This window comes from Athene noctua, chromosome 1 (genome assembly GCF_965140245.1).
Source record: "Athene noctua chromosome 1, bAthNoc1.hap1.1, whole genome shotgun sequence".
NCBI lineage: Eukaryota > Metazoa > Chordata > Aves > Strigiformes > Strigidae > Athene > Athene noctua.
In genome coordinates this window covers 2,916,187-2,931,659 of record NC_134037.1, presented here as the reverse complement: position 1 = coordinate 2,931,659, position 15,473 = coordinate 2,916,187, and the positions used below count along the sequence as shown (strand labels likewise).

Sequence of the window (15,473 nt, the reverse complement as noted above, 5' to 3'; positions counted from 1 at the left end):
AGCTGCACCCCATGGGGACCCCCGTGTCTCGACGCACCTGCCTGTGGGACCCCAACCCCAGGGGATGAGCCCCCACACACCCTGCCAGCCTGCCCTTCGCCCAGCTCTCTCTGAGGGGGGTCACAGCCACCCCACAACAGCCCCCCCCCAGGGGAGCTGAGAAACCCAAACTTCTCCCCTTTGCCTACGCCACCCAAACCTGCTCAGAAAGTTCCCCCTCCTCTTCCCCCCGCTGCAGCTGCCACCTGCTCCCCTCCCACAGCCCCGGCTCTGGGCAATCCGCAGGCCAGAGCTGATGGAGATGCTGGACCCCGCTGCGAGGAGCTCTCCCCAACACCCGGGGGAACCAGGCCGGGCCCCACCGCGCTCCCGCACGACGTCGTCCCGGCAGCTCTAACGAGAAGCCACCGCAGCCGCTTCACCAGGGAAAATAATTGCTGCTGTGCAGTAATTAATATCAAAACGAGAGCGGCAAAGCCACGGCTCCCTGGAGGTTTGGGCGTGCTCGGAGTTATTCCTGTCCTGCTGCAGGCCATGGGACATGTCCAGACACAGGGAGCCCAGGGCAAGCCAATCCCAGGCTGGCCACAGGCAGAGCACCTGACTGGGAAGGTTAACTGGTCCAAAGACCATCAAAACTGGTGCGTGAGGCAGGATGGGTGCAGCCTTGTCTCAGGGGAGGGTTCGTTACAGGGTGTACAAGCCCACAGAGGCAGCACCAAGCAGATCGTGGCTGCCAGGCACGAGGCCAGAGCAGAAATCCTCCTGTCCTCCCTGCCTGCCAGGGACACCAAGCACGGGGAGGCAGGCAGGGTGCAGGCAGGCAGGGCGCAGCCTCTGGGCACATCGAGGGAGGCTTTCGGTTCCCAGAGATCTTCAGAGGTGGCTCCTGGCTGCATTCCTGGATGCGGAAGGGGAAGTCGCTTCATTTGGGATCTGGATCCTGGTGCCTTTGTTGCAGGACGGACACTTCAGCAGCTGGACTTGCTCTTCACACGAGGCAGGGGGACACGTGGGACTCACAGGCCAGAGACAGGGCCTGGATGGTGCTGGAGGGATCTGGAGCTTGGGGTCCTGATGGAGATGGGATGGAGGAAGCAAAATACCGGAGCTGATGGTGCGGAGGTGGGTGCGCATGGAGCAAGGATGCAGCTACGGCTCTGGGTCCCCTGAGCAGATCCAGGCTCCTCACATTTGGGTGTATCCCACACCACATCCCCCCCCGGACTGTTCCCTTGATCCCTTCCCCAGCTCCCGCTCCTGCGGAGTTTGATTCACAACCTCCATCATCACCCTCGAGGGCAGCTCTTCACCACCAACCTTGGCCAGAGCCAGCTGGGGAGGAGAGAAATGAGTCAAAGGGCAATTAAACATTAACAGCAGGCGGTCGCCGCGGGTGGACAGCTCACAAGGCTTCCTTTGTTCCAAAGGGGGGTTTAATTTATAAAAGTAACACAACTTAGAAGGTCACCGGCATCGCTAGACGTGACATGCGTGTGTAATCATCTCCCAACATCCAGTCAGCTCTGTAAACAGACAGGAGACACCCCAAAACCGGCGGCCAGAGTCACCTGAGGAGCAAACAGGAGGGACCGTGCGTGGCGCAAAAGACCCAGAGAGCCCCCAAGCAACCTTTAAACCACTCCAGGCATGGAGATCTCGCCCTCAAAGTGAAGTGCACCATTCAGCCATGGGATTATTTACCCTCCTTAATGGAAAAAAAAACCAAAACAAAACAGAGAAATAGTTCTGAAGCCAGAATTAAGTGGTTTCCTCCACTAGACAAGTGGGGAGGTTTCCAGTGAACTCCACAGTGCTATAAAATGTTTGGAACAAGACGCCGTCAGCGCAACTTGCCACAGCTCCAATGCCTGACCTGCTGATCTCCCCCAGCCCAGCTTTGAATACATCTGGGAGAGAAAAAAATGAAACTATTTTAGACATTAACCTCTTGTAGCAACATCTCCCCTTGGTTATTTCTACATCAGAGGAGAAAAAGTGCTTCCCAGCAGGACAGCTTATTTCTTCTTCCCAGAAACCCAGCACCAGAAACCTGAGCAAGAGCAAAATGATACTGGCTTTAAAGTCCCTTTTGCTGCCAAAAAAGAGGGGGGAGTGGAATCTACTGTCGATTTATTTTATGTTTTGAAGGGGAAACACAGAAAAGCTGCCTTGAAGTGGAAAAAAAAAAAAAAAGATATTGCACTGACCATTGGAGAAAACACTTCTGAACAGGATACCTGTGGGGTGGGGTGAGGACACATAAGCACACACTTATTTGTTCTGTAGCTTAGTGTCCTGACCTTCCCTGCCAAGCTCTAACAGCAGCGAGAAAACAAAACTGGGTCCTGCCAAACCCATGGGAACCCAAGGAGTCTCCCGTTCAGTCTCCCCGAAGAGCCTGGCAGCCATCACAGCTCCAACCTCCCTCAGGATCACAACGGGCAGATCTTAACCCCTGCAAGCACTTGTTGGGGTGACCAGCAACGCTCCCCTCTAAACCAACAAGGCTAATGCAAGAAAACAACAGCTGTGACTGGGAGGGAGCAACCCACACCCACCTGCTGATCCACAACTGTACGTGCTGCTGTGAGAAAAGAGGGCTGGGGGAGAACATGCCCCCCGCCACCCCATGCCACCCACTTCACCCCACGGAGCTCTGCAGTGTGGGTGAAGCTCAGGAGATGAGGCTGGCTGAGGGGAGGAAGGGCAGAGCTGACAGGCAGCCATCTTGCGGGCTGATCTGCCTCCCCCTTAGGTCAGCACCCTCCTCCTGCCTGTGAATAGCCAGGGCCACCCACACCTGAGGACAGTTCCCCACGGGTGACGGTGGCACCCACCCCAGAGGCCGGCGAGGGCTATGACTCATTATAACTGTCACGAAAAACAGGAGGGTATTCCCTCTGCAGAGTTGAATAAGTCTAAGAAATACATAGGAATCTAGAAAGAAAGCCTTAAAGCTTCTTCCCTCCTCTCCCTTTTCTTGCTTCACTGAAGCAATCAGATACAAGTGCCTTCTATTTCTTGGTATTTGAGTTCACCTTAGAGAATTAAAGGAAATAAAGTAAACCTTGGTTTTAATAGACCTCTCCTTAAATCTACCACATAATGTAGACTAATAGTGCTTTTAAAGGCAGGGAGAGAGGGAGATGTGCAGCCTTAGGGGCTCTCCCTGAGGAGCTGGGCTCAGGGAGATGGAAGGAGGTGGTGGTAGGAGACTCCGTGCTGTGATGAGGAGGTGGGTGCCTGGGGGAGAGCCCCAGTCCTGCCAAAGGGATCATTCTTGGCACCGTGACAGCACGGGGAGGAAGGGGAAAAGGGCTCTTGGAACCAGTTTCTTCCTGCAGTACCAGAGGTTTCCTCAAGCAACTCCCATCTTCCGCCCTGACCCCCATCATCGGGTGTCAGCTGGAAGGAGCCAGCTTTGAGCAGGGAGCTGAACCGCTCCAGCACTGGGCCTTTCAGCATGCGCAGCCTTGCAGGGGCTGCTCCAGAACCCAGATAGACTGACAAACCCATTGTCCATCCCAGGCATCCTCCACCCATGACACCAATGCTTTCAGGCACAGTAGCTTTCAGGTCTGATCTCACTCTGCCCTCGCTGCATCCACACATTACAGCCACGCATCCAAACCTCTCCACGGCTGGTAACCTCTAGGAGGTGGAACACAGCCAGGAAGGTGGGGACCTCACTGCTATCAGCACTTAAAACCAACCACGACCTGTGGCCACAGAGGAGGGAGGGCTCTGGGGTTCCTCTCCCCTCCTCAGCTCTCTGCCCCCTTTGCAGCACGACAAGCACGCTACAGTTGGATGCAGTCCTGCTCCCACGGCCGGTGCCATGCCAGCGGTAAGCGTGAGGAGGAGAGGGGTGCCCCACGGCTGCCCGGGAGCTAGTGGGGAAAAGAGGGGAAGGTTTCCAGCTCTTGAGTGGCTCTGTTCCCTACTTGATGTTTTTGAGAAGTGCGGTCCGGGCGTTCACCACCGCTTTGAAGGCGTCTTCGCTGCCAGGAGCCACACATTTATCAGGGTGGAGCAGCACGGCCAGCTTCCTATAGGCTTTGTTCACTTCGTCCCTAGGAGAGAGGAGAAGAGTGAGGGGATCCAAGGGACACACAGCCCGGCTCAGCCTTGCCCCAGCTGGCAGAGCACAGCAGGGCCAGGAGCTCCCCCTGTGCTCAACACCCCTGCATAGACACTTTTGAACCTTCCCTCGCTGGCTCTAAGGACCTCCAGGCTTTGGAGGTGATGCTGTGGAGAAAAGAGGTGCCGAAAAACACCCAGGGCACTTCTTGGTGTGGCACAAGCAGAGGAGGGGGGAGAACTCCTCTCCTGGGGCAGATACACCCTCTCCACCACAGGACTGTGCCAGCAGGAACTCCCATCGTGTCAGACACGTGCCTGCGACACGTGCCTTGGTGTGCTGAGTCTCTGAGAGAGCAGAAAGCTGGGAGACAGCGTGGGGGCACAGGCACCCTGACTCATCAAACCACCTACACACTCCGGGCGAAGGCACTGGCACGTCACTTCAGCCCTTTAAACCCTGGGTGTCTGGTCCAAGGCAGACATCTCAGCTCCAGCTGCAGGCCGAGGGGAAAGGAGGGCACCTCCTGAGGAAGACAAGTCCATCCGTGCTGGTGATCACAGCACGAACTGCCCTGCAGAGCTGCTGATCCCTCCCTGCGGATGAGAAGGGGCTGGAGGAGGGGTCAGGCTCAATACCTACATTTCAGAGAGCCAACGGGAGGATGTACGAGTCCTAAATGATTTCTGTTACCCAAAAATCCACTCTCCAGCCCCTCTGCAAGGAGTACACAAGGTCATCCTCGGGTTTCAGAGAGAAGAAAGCAAGGCATAACTCTGGGAGCTTGTTTTAGCTTTAGAGATTCAATATCCAACCTCTTACACAGGCAATGACCAATTTCACCTGGCTAGAGCTCTTCCGAGGGAGACAAGAGAAAGCTTGTCTTGTGGGAGTACTGCTTCCAGGTGGAAGGCCTGTAACATCAATCCCTTTTTGATAATGTGGGCAGCAACCTCACACCAGCTTCTCCAGACCTGGAGAGCACGGAACGTAAAGCTGGAGCTGCTCCAAACATGTCTGGCAAGCGAGGCCCAGAGGCAGGATGTAACCCTGGGCAGCTGGCAGGGCTGAAGTTCTCACATTCATTATTTCCCTCTTGCCTCCAGCTTGACTTGTCAGTTAAAAGGGGAAATTTGGTGCTCAGGACCGAGGGTTTCTTTTGCGTTGCCTCAATTTTGTGGCTAGATACTCGTACCCAGCTGCCATATAAACCAAGGTGAGCTTATCAGCACACAGGTCACTAGAAGACCAGATGCAACCAGCCTGTCAGGTCAGAAAGATTAGAGCCAGGCAGGCAAATGCTCAAGTCTCCCTCACCTCGTGGCTCCGGGTTTGACCCCCAGCATGTCCCAACTGTCCTTGCTGTTGCGGATCCTGCGAATGGCATCAGCCTGCTCTTTGGTGAAGCCGACCCCCACGCTGGAAGGAGGGCGCTTCCCACCGTTGTCACACAGGTCGATGATGGCGGAGTAAAAAGTCTGTGGACACAGGGAGGAGTTAGTGGGAAGGAACTGTCCCCCCCAAAGGTGGTGGCAGCGCACAGGAGACCCCACTGGCCTCGCTGGCTGCGGGCTCATCCTCTCAAGCACTGGGGAGCACTTGGACAACTGCTGGGTGTTCATTCCCCATTGCCTGGGATGTGGGGGGCTGAGATACCCCCAGTGAGGGGGATCCAGTCCCTGCAAGGACTGTGGGGCAGACTGAGGAGGCCAGGCCCCACGTTTATCTCAAACCCACTTCAGTTCCGGGCTGGACCTGAAAATGTGACGTAGGCATCTCTGCATCGTGTTCCCAGTGCAGCAAGAGGGATCATCAGCTTGAGCAACGCAATGCTAGGGCCAGCTCAGGACTAGGAGGATCAAAAGGGAATGGCTTTAAATTGCAACAGAGGAGGTTCAGACTGGACATGAGGAACAAATGTTTCCCAGCAAGAGTGGTCCGAGAGTGGCACAGGCTGCCCAGGGAGGGGGGAGTCTCCATCCCTGGGGGGGTTTCAGGGCCGTTGGGATGAGCTGTGGGGGATGTGGGGTAGGGGAGAACTTTGTAGAGTCAGGCTGAGGGTTGGACTCGATGATCCCGAGGGGCTTTTCCAACCTGAAGGATTCTGGGATTCTGTGTAATGCTGATCCTGAGCTAAACAGCTATGGCTTTCTTGGGGTGACATTTCGCTAGGAAGACACCTCTGGGGCAGAGGGCCAACGGGTTTTGTGGGATCCAGGCAGTTCAGCGGACACTCTGCCATCAAATCCTGGCTCAGCGTGGTGTCTCTGCCCTCAGCACCTTCACTACACCTCACCTGAAACATCTCGTTGATTCCTTCTCCGGTTTGTGCCGATGTCTCAAAGTAAAGAAAGCCCCGGCTCTCTGCCCAGAGCCGCCCCTCGCTTTCATCCACGCTGCGGTGCTTGGTGCAGTCGATCTAGACCGGGAGAAAAGGCAGAGGTCAGAGCCATGCTCTGCAGTGCCAGCTGGAGGAACAAAGCTCCAAGGCTGATCACCAAACAGCGGGTAAGGGACAGGTCTGGTTGGAGAGGCATCCTCCAAGGGATGGAGGCAGCGTGGAAAGAAAGCACAGAAAATTCAAGTGATAAGGCCTTTGAGAGTTTATCCAGTCCAGAGACAACGTCACCCTTACTTGAACCCTTCCTGACAGACGCATGGCCACCACATTCCCAAAACCCTGTTGAACTGAGGTCTCCTCACACATGTGTCTGGTTCTTAGAAAGTCTTACCTACAATTTAATAATATTTCCCTTGCTACAGCTGGAACTCAGCAGCTTGGGCTCAAGCTGGGAACACAACGAGCGCTGAGAGCCGGAGATCAGGACCACACCACAGCCTGGCTGCCCACCTTGTTCGCACAGACAACGAAGACAACGTTCTCCATGTTCCCGTGGGGGCCCAGCTCTTGCTTCATCTCAGCCAGCCACGCGTCCAGCGCGTCGAAAGACTCCTTTTGTCCAACGTCATAGACCAGGATGACTCCCTGTGTGTCCTTGTAAAACTCGTTCCTCACCTGCAGGGACAAAGGCATGGCGCTGGCATCAGCAACAGCCAGGCTGAGAGCACACAGCCGGGCAGATCTGGGGGGGATCACCATTTAGATTCTGTGATAAAAATCTTATCTCCACACAGATCACAAAAAAAGGACACAACCCAAATAATACCGTCACTGTGCTACTAGAGGAGAGCGATCAGCCCCGAAAATACCTTCACATAGAATAGTCACTAGGTCGAGGGAGGTGAGTCTGCCCCTCTGCTCTGCCCTCCTGAGACCCCACCTGGAATATTGCGTCCAGCTCTGGAGCCCCCAGTACAAGAAGGATATAGAACTGTCAGAACGAGTCCAGAGGAGGGCTACCAAGATGATCAGAGGGCTGGAGCACCTCTCCAGTGAGGACAGGCTGAGAGAGTTGGGCTTGTTCAGCCTGAAAAAGAGAAGGCTCCGGGGAGACCTCACGGTGGCCTTCCAGTACCTGAAGGATGCCTACAAGAAAGCTGGGGAGGGACTTTTTACAAGGGACTGTAATGACAGGACGAGGAGTAATGAGTGGAAGTTGAGGGAGGGAAGGTTTAGACTAAATAGAAGGAAGAATTTTTTTACTGTGAGGGTGGTGAGGCACTGGAACAGGTTGCCCAAGGAGGCTGTGGATGCTCCATCCCTGGAAATGTTCAGAGATAGGTTGGATGGAGCCTTGAGCAACCTGATCTAGTGGGAGGTGTCCCTGCCATAGCAGCGGGGTTGGAACTAGACAGTCTTTGAGGTGTCTTACAACCCAAACCATTCTATGATTCTGTGAAAAGCACAGATGCACAATGGCAGATGAGGTGTCAGGCCAACTCCTGGGGAGACTGGAAGGTCTGGGAGTTGACTGAGACACCCACGTGCATCCCTGTGCATGAGGCAGCAGGGGAGAGCAAGGATCCAGGGCGACCACGGGACAGACTGCATGTCCGAGCCCAGCTACTGGAGGGATCTGCAGGACATCTGTCTGCGCATGTGGGTGTGCATAAGGGGGTCTGTACCAGCAGCTGGAGTGGGACTGCAGCCCCTGGGGCTTGTATGCCCAGTGCCAGCAACTGGGGAGAGCGAGGAACCCCAGGACAGCTGCTGGATGAGGGTCTAAGGTCAGCTACAGGACAGCCATTGGAACAAAACAGACTGTTTCAGTTGTAAGGGACCTACAAGGATCATCCAGTCCAGCTGCCTGACCACTTCAGGGCTGACCAAAAGTTAAACCATGTTATCAGGGGAATTGTCCAAATGGCTCTTAAGCACTGACAGGCTTGGGGCATCGACCACCTCTCCAGGAAGCCTCTTCCAGGGTTTGACCACCCTCTCAGTAAAGGAATGCTTCCTCATGGCCAGTCTGAACCTCCCCTGGTGCAGCTTTGAACCATTCCCACACGTCCTGTCACTGGATCCCAAGGAGAAGAGCTCAGCACCTCCCTCTCCAGCTCCCTTGCTCAGGAAGCTGCAGAGAGCAACGAGGTTGCCCCTCAGGCTCCTTTTCTCCAGACTAGACCAACCTAGAGACCTCAGCTGCCCCTCACAGGACATCCTTCCAGCCCTGTCACCAGCTAGGTTGCCCTTCTCTGGATGCATTCAAGAACTTTCCCATCCTTCTAAAATGGTGGGGCCCAGCCACACACAGTACTCAAGGGGAGGCCACACCAACGCTGAACACAGTGGGACAATCCCCTCTCTTGGCCACTGGCCATGCTGGGTTTGATGCCCCCCGGGACGTGGTTTTCCCTCCTGGCTGCCAGGGCAAGCTGCTGGCTCCTACTGAGCTGCTGACAACCAGCACCCCCAGAACCCTTTCTGCAGGGCTGCCACTCCTCTCCCAGTTTAGACTTGTGCCTGGTGGGTTTTATTTTTCCACATTTACTTATATTTTAGTCTAAAACAAATTATACATCTGAGACATACTACACATTCACATTAAATGCTGAAAATACAAAGCCAAAACAGCTGAGCAGCATCAGTTTTCTGTCTTGTCACTCTTCAATAAGTATTTGCCACATATTTATTCACCAAACTGACAGTTTAAGCCCATTACACTTTCCAGGGACTCAAAGTCTTTCTCTTCTCCATTGTCTCATAAGGATTGGCCGTGGCATAGCCAGAAAGTCCACACACATGAGCAGCTCCTATATCTGCAAGCAGTAACTGTGCTAGAAAGAACTCTACTGACCATATCTGCATCAGATGCGGGTCTTCACAGTCCTCTGCCCCTCAATTTCTTCATGCTGTCAGCTCTGTTCCCCAATCTCCCTGCTTCCTGCTGTATTCGAGGCTATTCTTAATTAATTACATTTCACTGGTTACTTGTACTGTATCAAGACTTACAAACCCAAGTCAAAACTTGTAGTTCTACACACAAATAACATTGAAATCCTTGTTGTGCCCAAAACTTCACAGCAAGCAACAAGCAAATCCTGAGAACACAAGAGAGGAATAAAAGGCTTACGAGCAACCAGATAAGTAATTGTAAATAGCCAGGCAGTCACTGGCCAGTATAAACCATTACATTGTTGTCTCACTCTTTTGCCCTCACTCATTTTCAGTTATGTCACCTTAGTATTTGTCATGTTACAAATTTCTCTTTCCTGACATTCTATACATTTTTATTAGTCACAGAATGATGCTTTGCCAAGCACCAGCAGCATGTTCATAATGAAGAATTAGTACGCATTCCACTGTTAAAACAACAGGATTATAAAGAATAAGCATTTAATGTTCCTTTCTTCCACTTGTGGGCTCACTTTATTACTTCGTCTATAATTTAAAATAAACGTGATCACAATCACTCCTTTGTGCCAGCTCTCCGAAATGGATGTTGTAGTCTGTGTGTTCAAATCCTGAAGTTTTATCCTGCAAGCTCCTTTTTGTAAATAGTACTGTTTATTATTTGTATAGTAAATAATTTTAGAATGGAATGGAGTATTTCAGTTGGAAGGGGCCTGTAACAATCACCTAGTCCAACCGTAAGTATTTTTACTGCACTTTGGTCATGGATTACAATGCCAGTATTGTATAAATGCCCAAGGTAAGCTCCAAACATCTCCCAATCTGAGTAAAAAAAAAAAATCAAGATGGGCAGATTCATAAGCACAAGGAGCCACTTGAAACAGGGCTAGCAACATAAGTGGCAGCTTGTAAAAGCCAAACCTTACACTCATGGTTTATGAGGAAGTTTGGGGGTTATTCTATCAGAGTTGTTTGTGGCTTTTTAAGTTTCAGTTTTAATAATTTTGTTTTCCTTCTGAACAGCCGGAGAGACCAAGATGAGGCCACTGGTGCTGTCTGTGCCAGCGCTGACTGTTTCTCTCTGTGTTAATCTGCACAGCCAGCCACGTACACACATATATATGTCTTGTATAGGTGTGTCTGTGTGTGCCTACCGGGGACACACACCCCGCCTCGCTACTGCCTGGCCCTCTGACTATGGAGCTGTGGTAACCTCACCCCTGTCAGGCTCCTGGATTCAGCAAGCCCTAGCAGCAGGGAGTCGCTGCTGACAGAAAGGCAGCAGGGGTTTCCAGTGCTGGCCTGCATTAGGTGTCTGTGGTGGGAAAGAAAGTGGTGTATTGTAGCAGAGGAAGCTCCTAAGATTTCTTTTTCAAGTTTCCCACTCCCAAACCCAATTCCAGGCAGATCTGAGGAAAGCTGATGGGTGTTGAATAGTTCTGAGCTGGGCTAGCTGAGGGCAGCCCTGTGGCACGCTGCCTGGAACCACGTCTGCCTTACCTCGTAGAAGAATGGGTGCCCCGCCATGTCAAAGATGTTAACCTTGATCTCTCGGTCTCTGACCTGCACCCTGAAAGAGAAGTGGGAAATGCTTGAGAGGGCTCCAGCTCAGCCCTTGCATGGGCTGTGCCCCACAGGAACACCCCTTATCTCTGCAGAGAGAGAGCTGGGTGATCAGGCACAGAAAAAAAAACATTAAGAAGTTCCAAAAGCTGGGGTTTAACAGTCAGAAAACTGCCCCTAGAGCCAGTCAGATGTGGAGGACGGCACCAGCTCTAGATATAGCATGGTAATGGTGAGCTGCACAGATTATTTTATTATTAAAGCAGAAATGTAGATTATGCCATGGAAACTAAGCAGCCTTGACAGAGCCAAGTACACCTGGCTCGGGGCAGTGTGCTCACTCAAGAGCAGCAGGAAGTGAGACAACCCACTCAATGGCCTCAAGTTGTGCCAGGGAAGGTTTAGACTAGATATTAGGAAGCATTTCTTTCCAGAAGGGGTTGTTGGGCTTTGGAATGGGCTGCCCAGGGAAGTAGTGGAGTCCCCATCCCTGGAAGTGTTTAAGAGTAGAGTCGACATAGTGCTGAGGGATATGGTGTAGTAGGGAACTGTCAGTGTTAGGTTAATGGTTGGACTGGATGATCTTCAAGGTCTTTTCCAACCTAGACGATTCTGTGAACCCCACTGTACGTCTACCCTCTGCCTCTGCGGAGACCAGTGACTCCCAGAGACACCTCTCTCAGGCCCCGGCAGACCCACGCCTGCCATCTGCAGCCACGTGGCTCATCCCACTCTCCAGACACTTGTGGCTCCTCACCACGGAGGTACTTACTTGGTGACGCCATAGTCGATACCAATAGTCGCCAGGTATTTGGGAACGAACCTCTTCTCACAGTAACGCTTTATAATGCAGCTCTGGGAGAAAGGAAAAGGGAGTTTCAGCAGGATGGCACCATACACCGTCACAGTCACATTAATAGGGAATTCACCCACAGTCCCCAGCCAGCTGGATGGCTGCAGAGACAACTCTGCCTTAAGTCCCTAAACTAGCTAATTAACCCACAACCAAAGCGCCAATCTTTACCAGAGCAGCTGCTTTCTGCAAAAAAAAGAAGAAAAAGCCACTGGGTGTCAGTTATTCCTTATGTACTTGGAGATTAGAGCAACAAGAAACTGATTTATTCCCCTCCAGAAAACATCCACCCTGGATGAGCTATGTGCTCAAGGAGCCTGGCGGCAGTCAGCTCCCCAAAAGCCACCAAGAACATTTTGGCAGCCCGAAAAGCACGTTCAGGGTCACACCAGGTCCCTCCAGCCCTGGTTCTGCCCCTGACTGGCGAAGATACTGTTTAGGGAGAGCAGAGGAGTAGGCTGCTATCAGCTGTCTAGAGATAAATCCCGTAAGGATGTCACCAGTCACCTCTTTGCCCACTCACTCTGTCCTGCAAGATCCTTCTGGATTTTCTTGCCATCAGGGAGGCATTTGTCTGCCCCAAGGGAGTCCTCGTGCTATCAGTGGTTTAACAGGACTTACATTTATTAAGCAAACAAAAGAAGGGGCTGCACTTCAGAACAGAACCTGGCTGGGAGAAGAAATAACATCTCGGAGAAGAGCTGGGTCACTCACACAGCAGGAGGAAGGGGGGTTCCTGAGGAAGCCCAAAAGCCAAACTGGGGAGGGATGGGATTCCCCTGGCAGCCCTCGAGCAAGGCACCAAGGGCTGGTTCCCCCCTTTCTTCCCTCAGGCGCTGCACTGCGGTGTCCGTGGCTGGAGCACGGTCGTGTGGGCTCGCTCTGAAGGAAGCGGACACGGGAACGGGTGTCCCTCAGCAGGCGGATCACGGAGGGACCCACCCCAGAGAGGAGGGGAACGCTCTGGGGCCCGTGGCACCGCGGGCCGGCCCCTGCCCACCTATGCCGGGGCGGGGAGGCACGGTGAGCCCCGCACCGGGCCCGCCCCCGGCGGCGGGGACGCAGGAGCCCGGGGACGGAGGAGGCCGCTGACAACTGGGGCCGCGGGCGCCGCCATGACACCCGCCGCCAGCTGCAGGCCGAAGCGGGAGGCCCCGCCCCTCTCGGGAGGCCCCGCCCTCGCAACGCAGCCAATAAAACCCGGCGGTCCCGCCCCCGAAAGCTGTCAATCCTCCACCCGCCCCAACCTCCGGCCTCGCAGTGGACGGCGCGGCCTGCTCCTGATTGGCTCCCGCCGGCCGGCACAGCCACCAATCCGCGGCCTCTCCAGCAGCGCGGCCGCACGCACCCAGTTTCCCATTGGGTAGCCGGCCTGCCCGCCACCGCCCGCCCGCCAATCGCAGCGCCTCACCTTGCCCACCTCCGCGTTGCCCATGGAGATGACTTTAATCCTCAGCGACTTGCGCGACTCCTTCCGCTTCGGCGGATTCGCCTCCATGGCGGGCGGGGGCGGCGCGGGCCGGGCCGGGCCCGGCTGAGGCGGCGGAAGGAGGGAGGGAGGGCAGGACGGAGGGAGCGCGGCGGGCCCGGGGCCGCCTCACCGCCCTGCGCTCGCGCGAGACTCCCGCCCCTGGCCCGACAGTTCTCGCGAGCTCTGACGGGAACGTCGGCGCGCGCCGCTCTGGGCAGCGGCCGTTACCGTCCTGTAGGGGGCGGCAGGGAGGTGGCGCGAGGAGGGGACCGGCCGCGGCCCGGGTCACTTGCCCGCCCTGCCTGTACTGCCTGTACCGCCTGTACTGTACTGCCTGTACCGCCTGTACCGCCTGTACTGCCCTGCCTGTACCACCTGTACTGCCCTGCCTGCCCTGCCTGTACTGCCCTGCCTGTACTGCACTGCCTGTACCACCTGTACTGCCCTGCCTGTACTGCCCTGCCTGTACTGCCCTGCCTGTACCACCTGTACTGCACTGCCTGTACTGCCTGTACTGCCCTGCCTGTACTGCCTGTACTGCCCTGCCTGTACTGCCCTGCCTGTACTGCACTGCCTGTACTGCCTGCCCTGCCTGTACTGCCTGCCCTGCTTGTACTGCCCTGCCCTGCCTGCCCTGCCCTACCTGTACTGACTGCCCTGCCCTGCCCTGCCCGTACTGTCCTGCCCTGCCCTGCCTGTACTGCCTGCCCTGCCCACCCTGCCCTGGGGGTCGGCAGTGAGGTGCTGTAGTGAAAGAACAGGCCGGGGCCTGGGACCCCTGTCCTGTCCTGCCTGTCTGCCTCCCCTGCCCACCCCAGGGGTTGGCAGTGAGGTGCCAGAGTGAAGGGTCAGGCCAGGGCCCTGGGGAGCAGGGGGAGAACCACAGCCCTGCCTTCTGCCCCTGCCTTCAGCGGGATGTCCCTTGCCCTGTCCCCGCATCTCCAGGGGCTCGAAAGCAGCACCACAGCATCGTGTCATCCTGCACGGTCCTGGGGGCTCTCAGGCTGTCCCGCTGCCCTTGCAGGCCGAGCCTGAGGGTTGGAGTGGCCCTGGAGAGCTCCAGGCAGAGCGGTTGGAGGTTACATCTCCTGTCCCCCATAACTTGTGGTATGGCCCATGGGGAGGTGTTTTCTCCCAGCCTGGGAGCCCAAACTCCTCTTCCTTCAGCCTTGTGGGATGGAGAATGGGCTGGGCTTGGGCGGGATGCACCTTTTGGGGGGGTTTGGATGGAAGATATTGGTTTGCTCTCGGTTAGGAGTTGGTGGGTCAGGGTGTTAAATCAGTTCTTGGAGGGTTTATGGCCCTCTGTGAGGATGAGCCCCTCAAGAAACAGGTTCTTTTATTCTTGAGGGGAGGACGTTACTAGTTGCTGAGATAGGTGGCCTTAGGTGACACCAGGGCTGGCAGTGGCCCGGTGGCACCCTGAGACATGGCCCATGGGGTCTGAGTAGAGGGGCCCATCCCTGTGCAGGGCCACTCATGGGAACCTTTGTTGTAAATAATGTCCTTATATGCTCCTTGTAGCCCAGCAAGATCCTGTCAAGAAGGGGAATCATTGCATCATGCCTTGAAGAGAATGTACCAGGAGGGGACACACAGCTGAGGGTTTTGAGGGCCTCTTCCTGGAGGGGGGAGTGTTTCACAGCCACCTCTTGGCAAGGAGAGTGTGTCCAGAGAAGGGCAACGGAGCTGGGGCAGGGTCTGGAGCACAGGTCTGCTGGGGAGCGGCTGAGGGAACTGGGGGGGTTCAGTCTGGAGCAGAGGAGGCTGAGGGGAGACCTCCTGGCCCTCTGCAACTCCCTGCCAGGAGGGGGCAGAGAGGGGGGATGAGTCTCTGGAGCCAAGGCCCCAGCGCCAGGCCCCGAGGGAATGGCCTCAAGCTGCCCAGGGCAGGGTCAGGCTGGCTCTGAGGAAGGATTTCTGTGCAGAAGGGGCTGTTGGGCGTTGGAATGGGCTGCCCAGGGCAGGGGGGAGTCCCCGGGATCCCTGGAGGGGTTGAAGAGTCGGGCTGAGCCAGCGCTGAGGGATCTGGGGGAGTTGGGAACGGTCAGGGGGAGGGTCATGGTTGGGCTGGGGGAGCTGCAAGGGCTTTTCCAACCCGGATGATTCTGGGATTCTGTGATCCTCAGGCAGGGCCCACATGGTTTAAGCATCTCTCACCTCTCTGGGGACTTGGGAGAGGACATGGGAGGGGGTTTCCTCAGTTGACATGCCCTGAGCTTAGGGATCCTGTGACCCTGCCACCACA

At 55.3% G+C, this 15,473-nt stretch overlaps 1 protein-coding gene across 2 annotated transcripts; it reads right to left on the bottom strand.

Moving 5' to 3' along the window:
- Nucleotides 1-1,420: 1,420 nt before the first annotated feature.
- On the bottom strand, nucleotides 1,421-13,383 carry DNAJC27 (DnaJ heat shock protein family (Hsp40) member C27). 2 transcript variants are annotated; one of them, XM_074895410.1, is made up of 8 exons: nucleotides 13,166-13,383; nucleotides 11,674-11,756; nucleotides 10,839-10,908; nucleotides 6,936-7,100; nucleotides 6,381-6,503; nucleotides 5,402-5,562; nucleotides 3,948-4,076; nucleotides 1,421-1,910 (listed from the first exon to the last, which is right to left on the bottom strand). In XM_074895410.1, the coding sequence occupies exons 1-8, from the start codon at nucleotides 13,250-13,252 to the stop codon at nucleotides 1,844-1,846; spliced, it is 885 nt and encodes a 294-aa protein (XP_074751511.1). In that variant the 5' UTR covers nucleotides 13,253-13,383; the 3' UTR covers nucleotides 1,421-1,843. The 2 variants fall into 2 exon arrangements, with proteins under 2 accessions (XP_074751511.1, XP_074751512.1); XM_074895411.1 differs by lacking the exon at nucleotides 13,166-13,383 and adding an exon at nucleotides 12,278-12,382.
- Nucleotides 13,384-15,473: the final 2,090 nt, after the last annotated feature.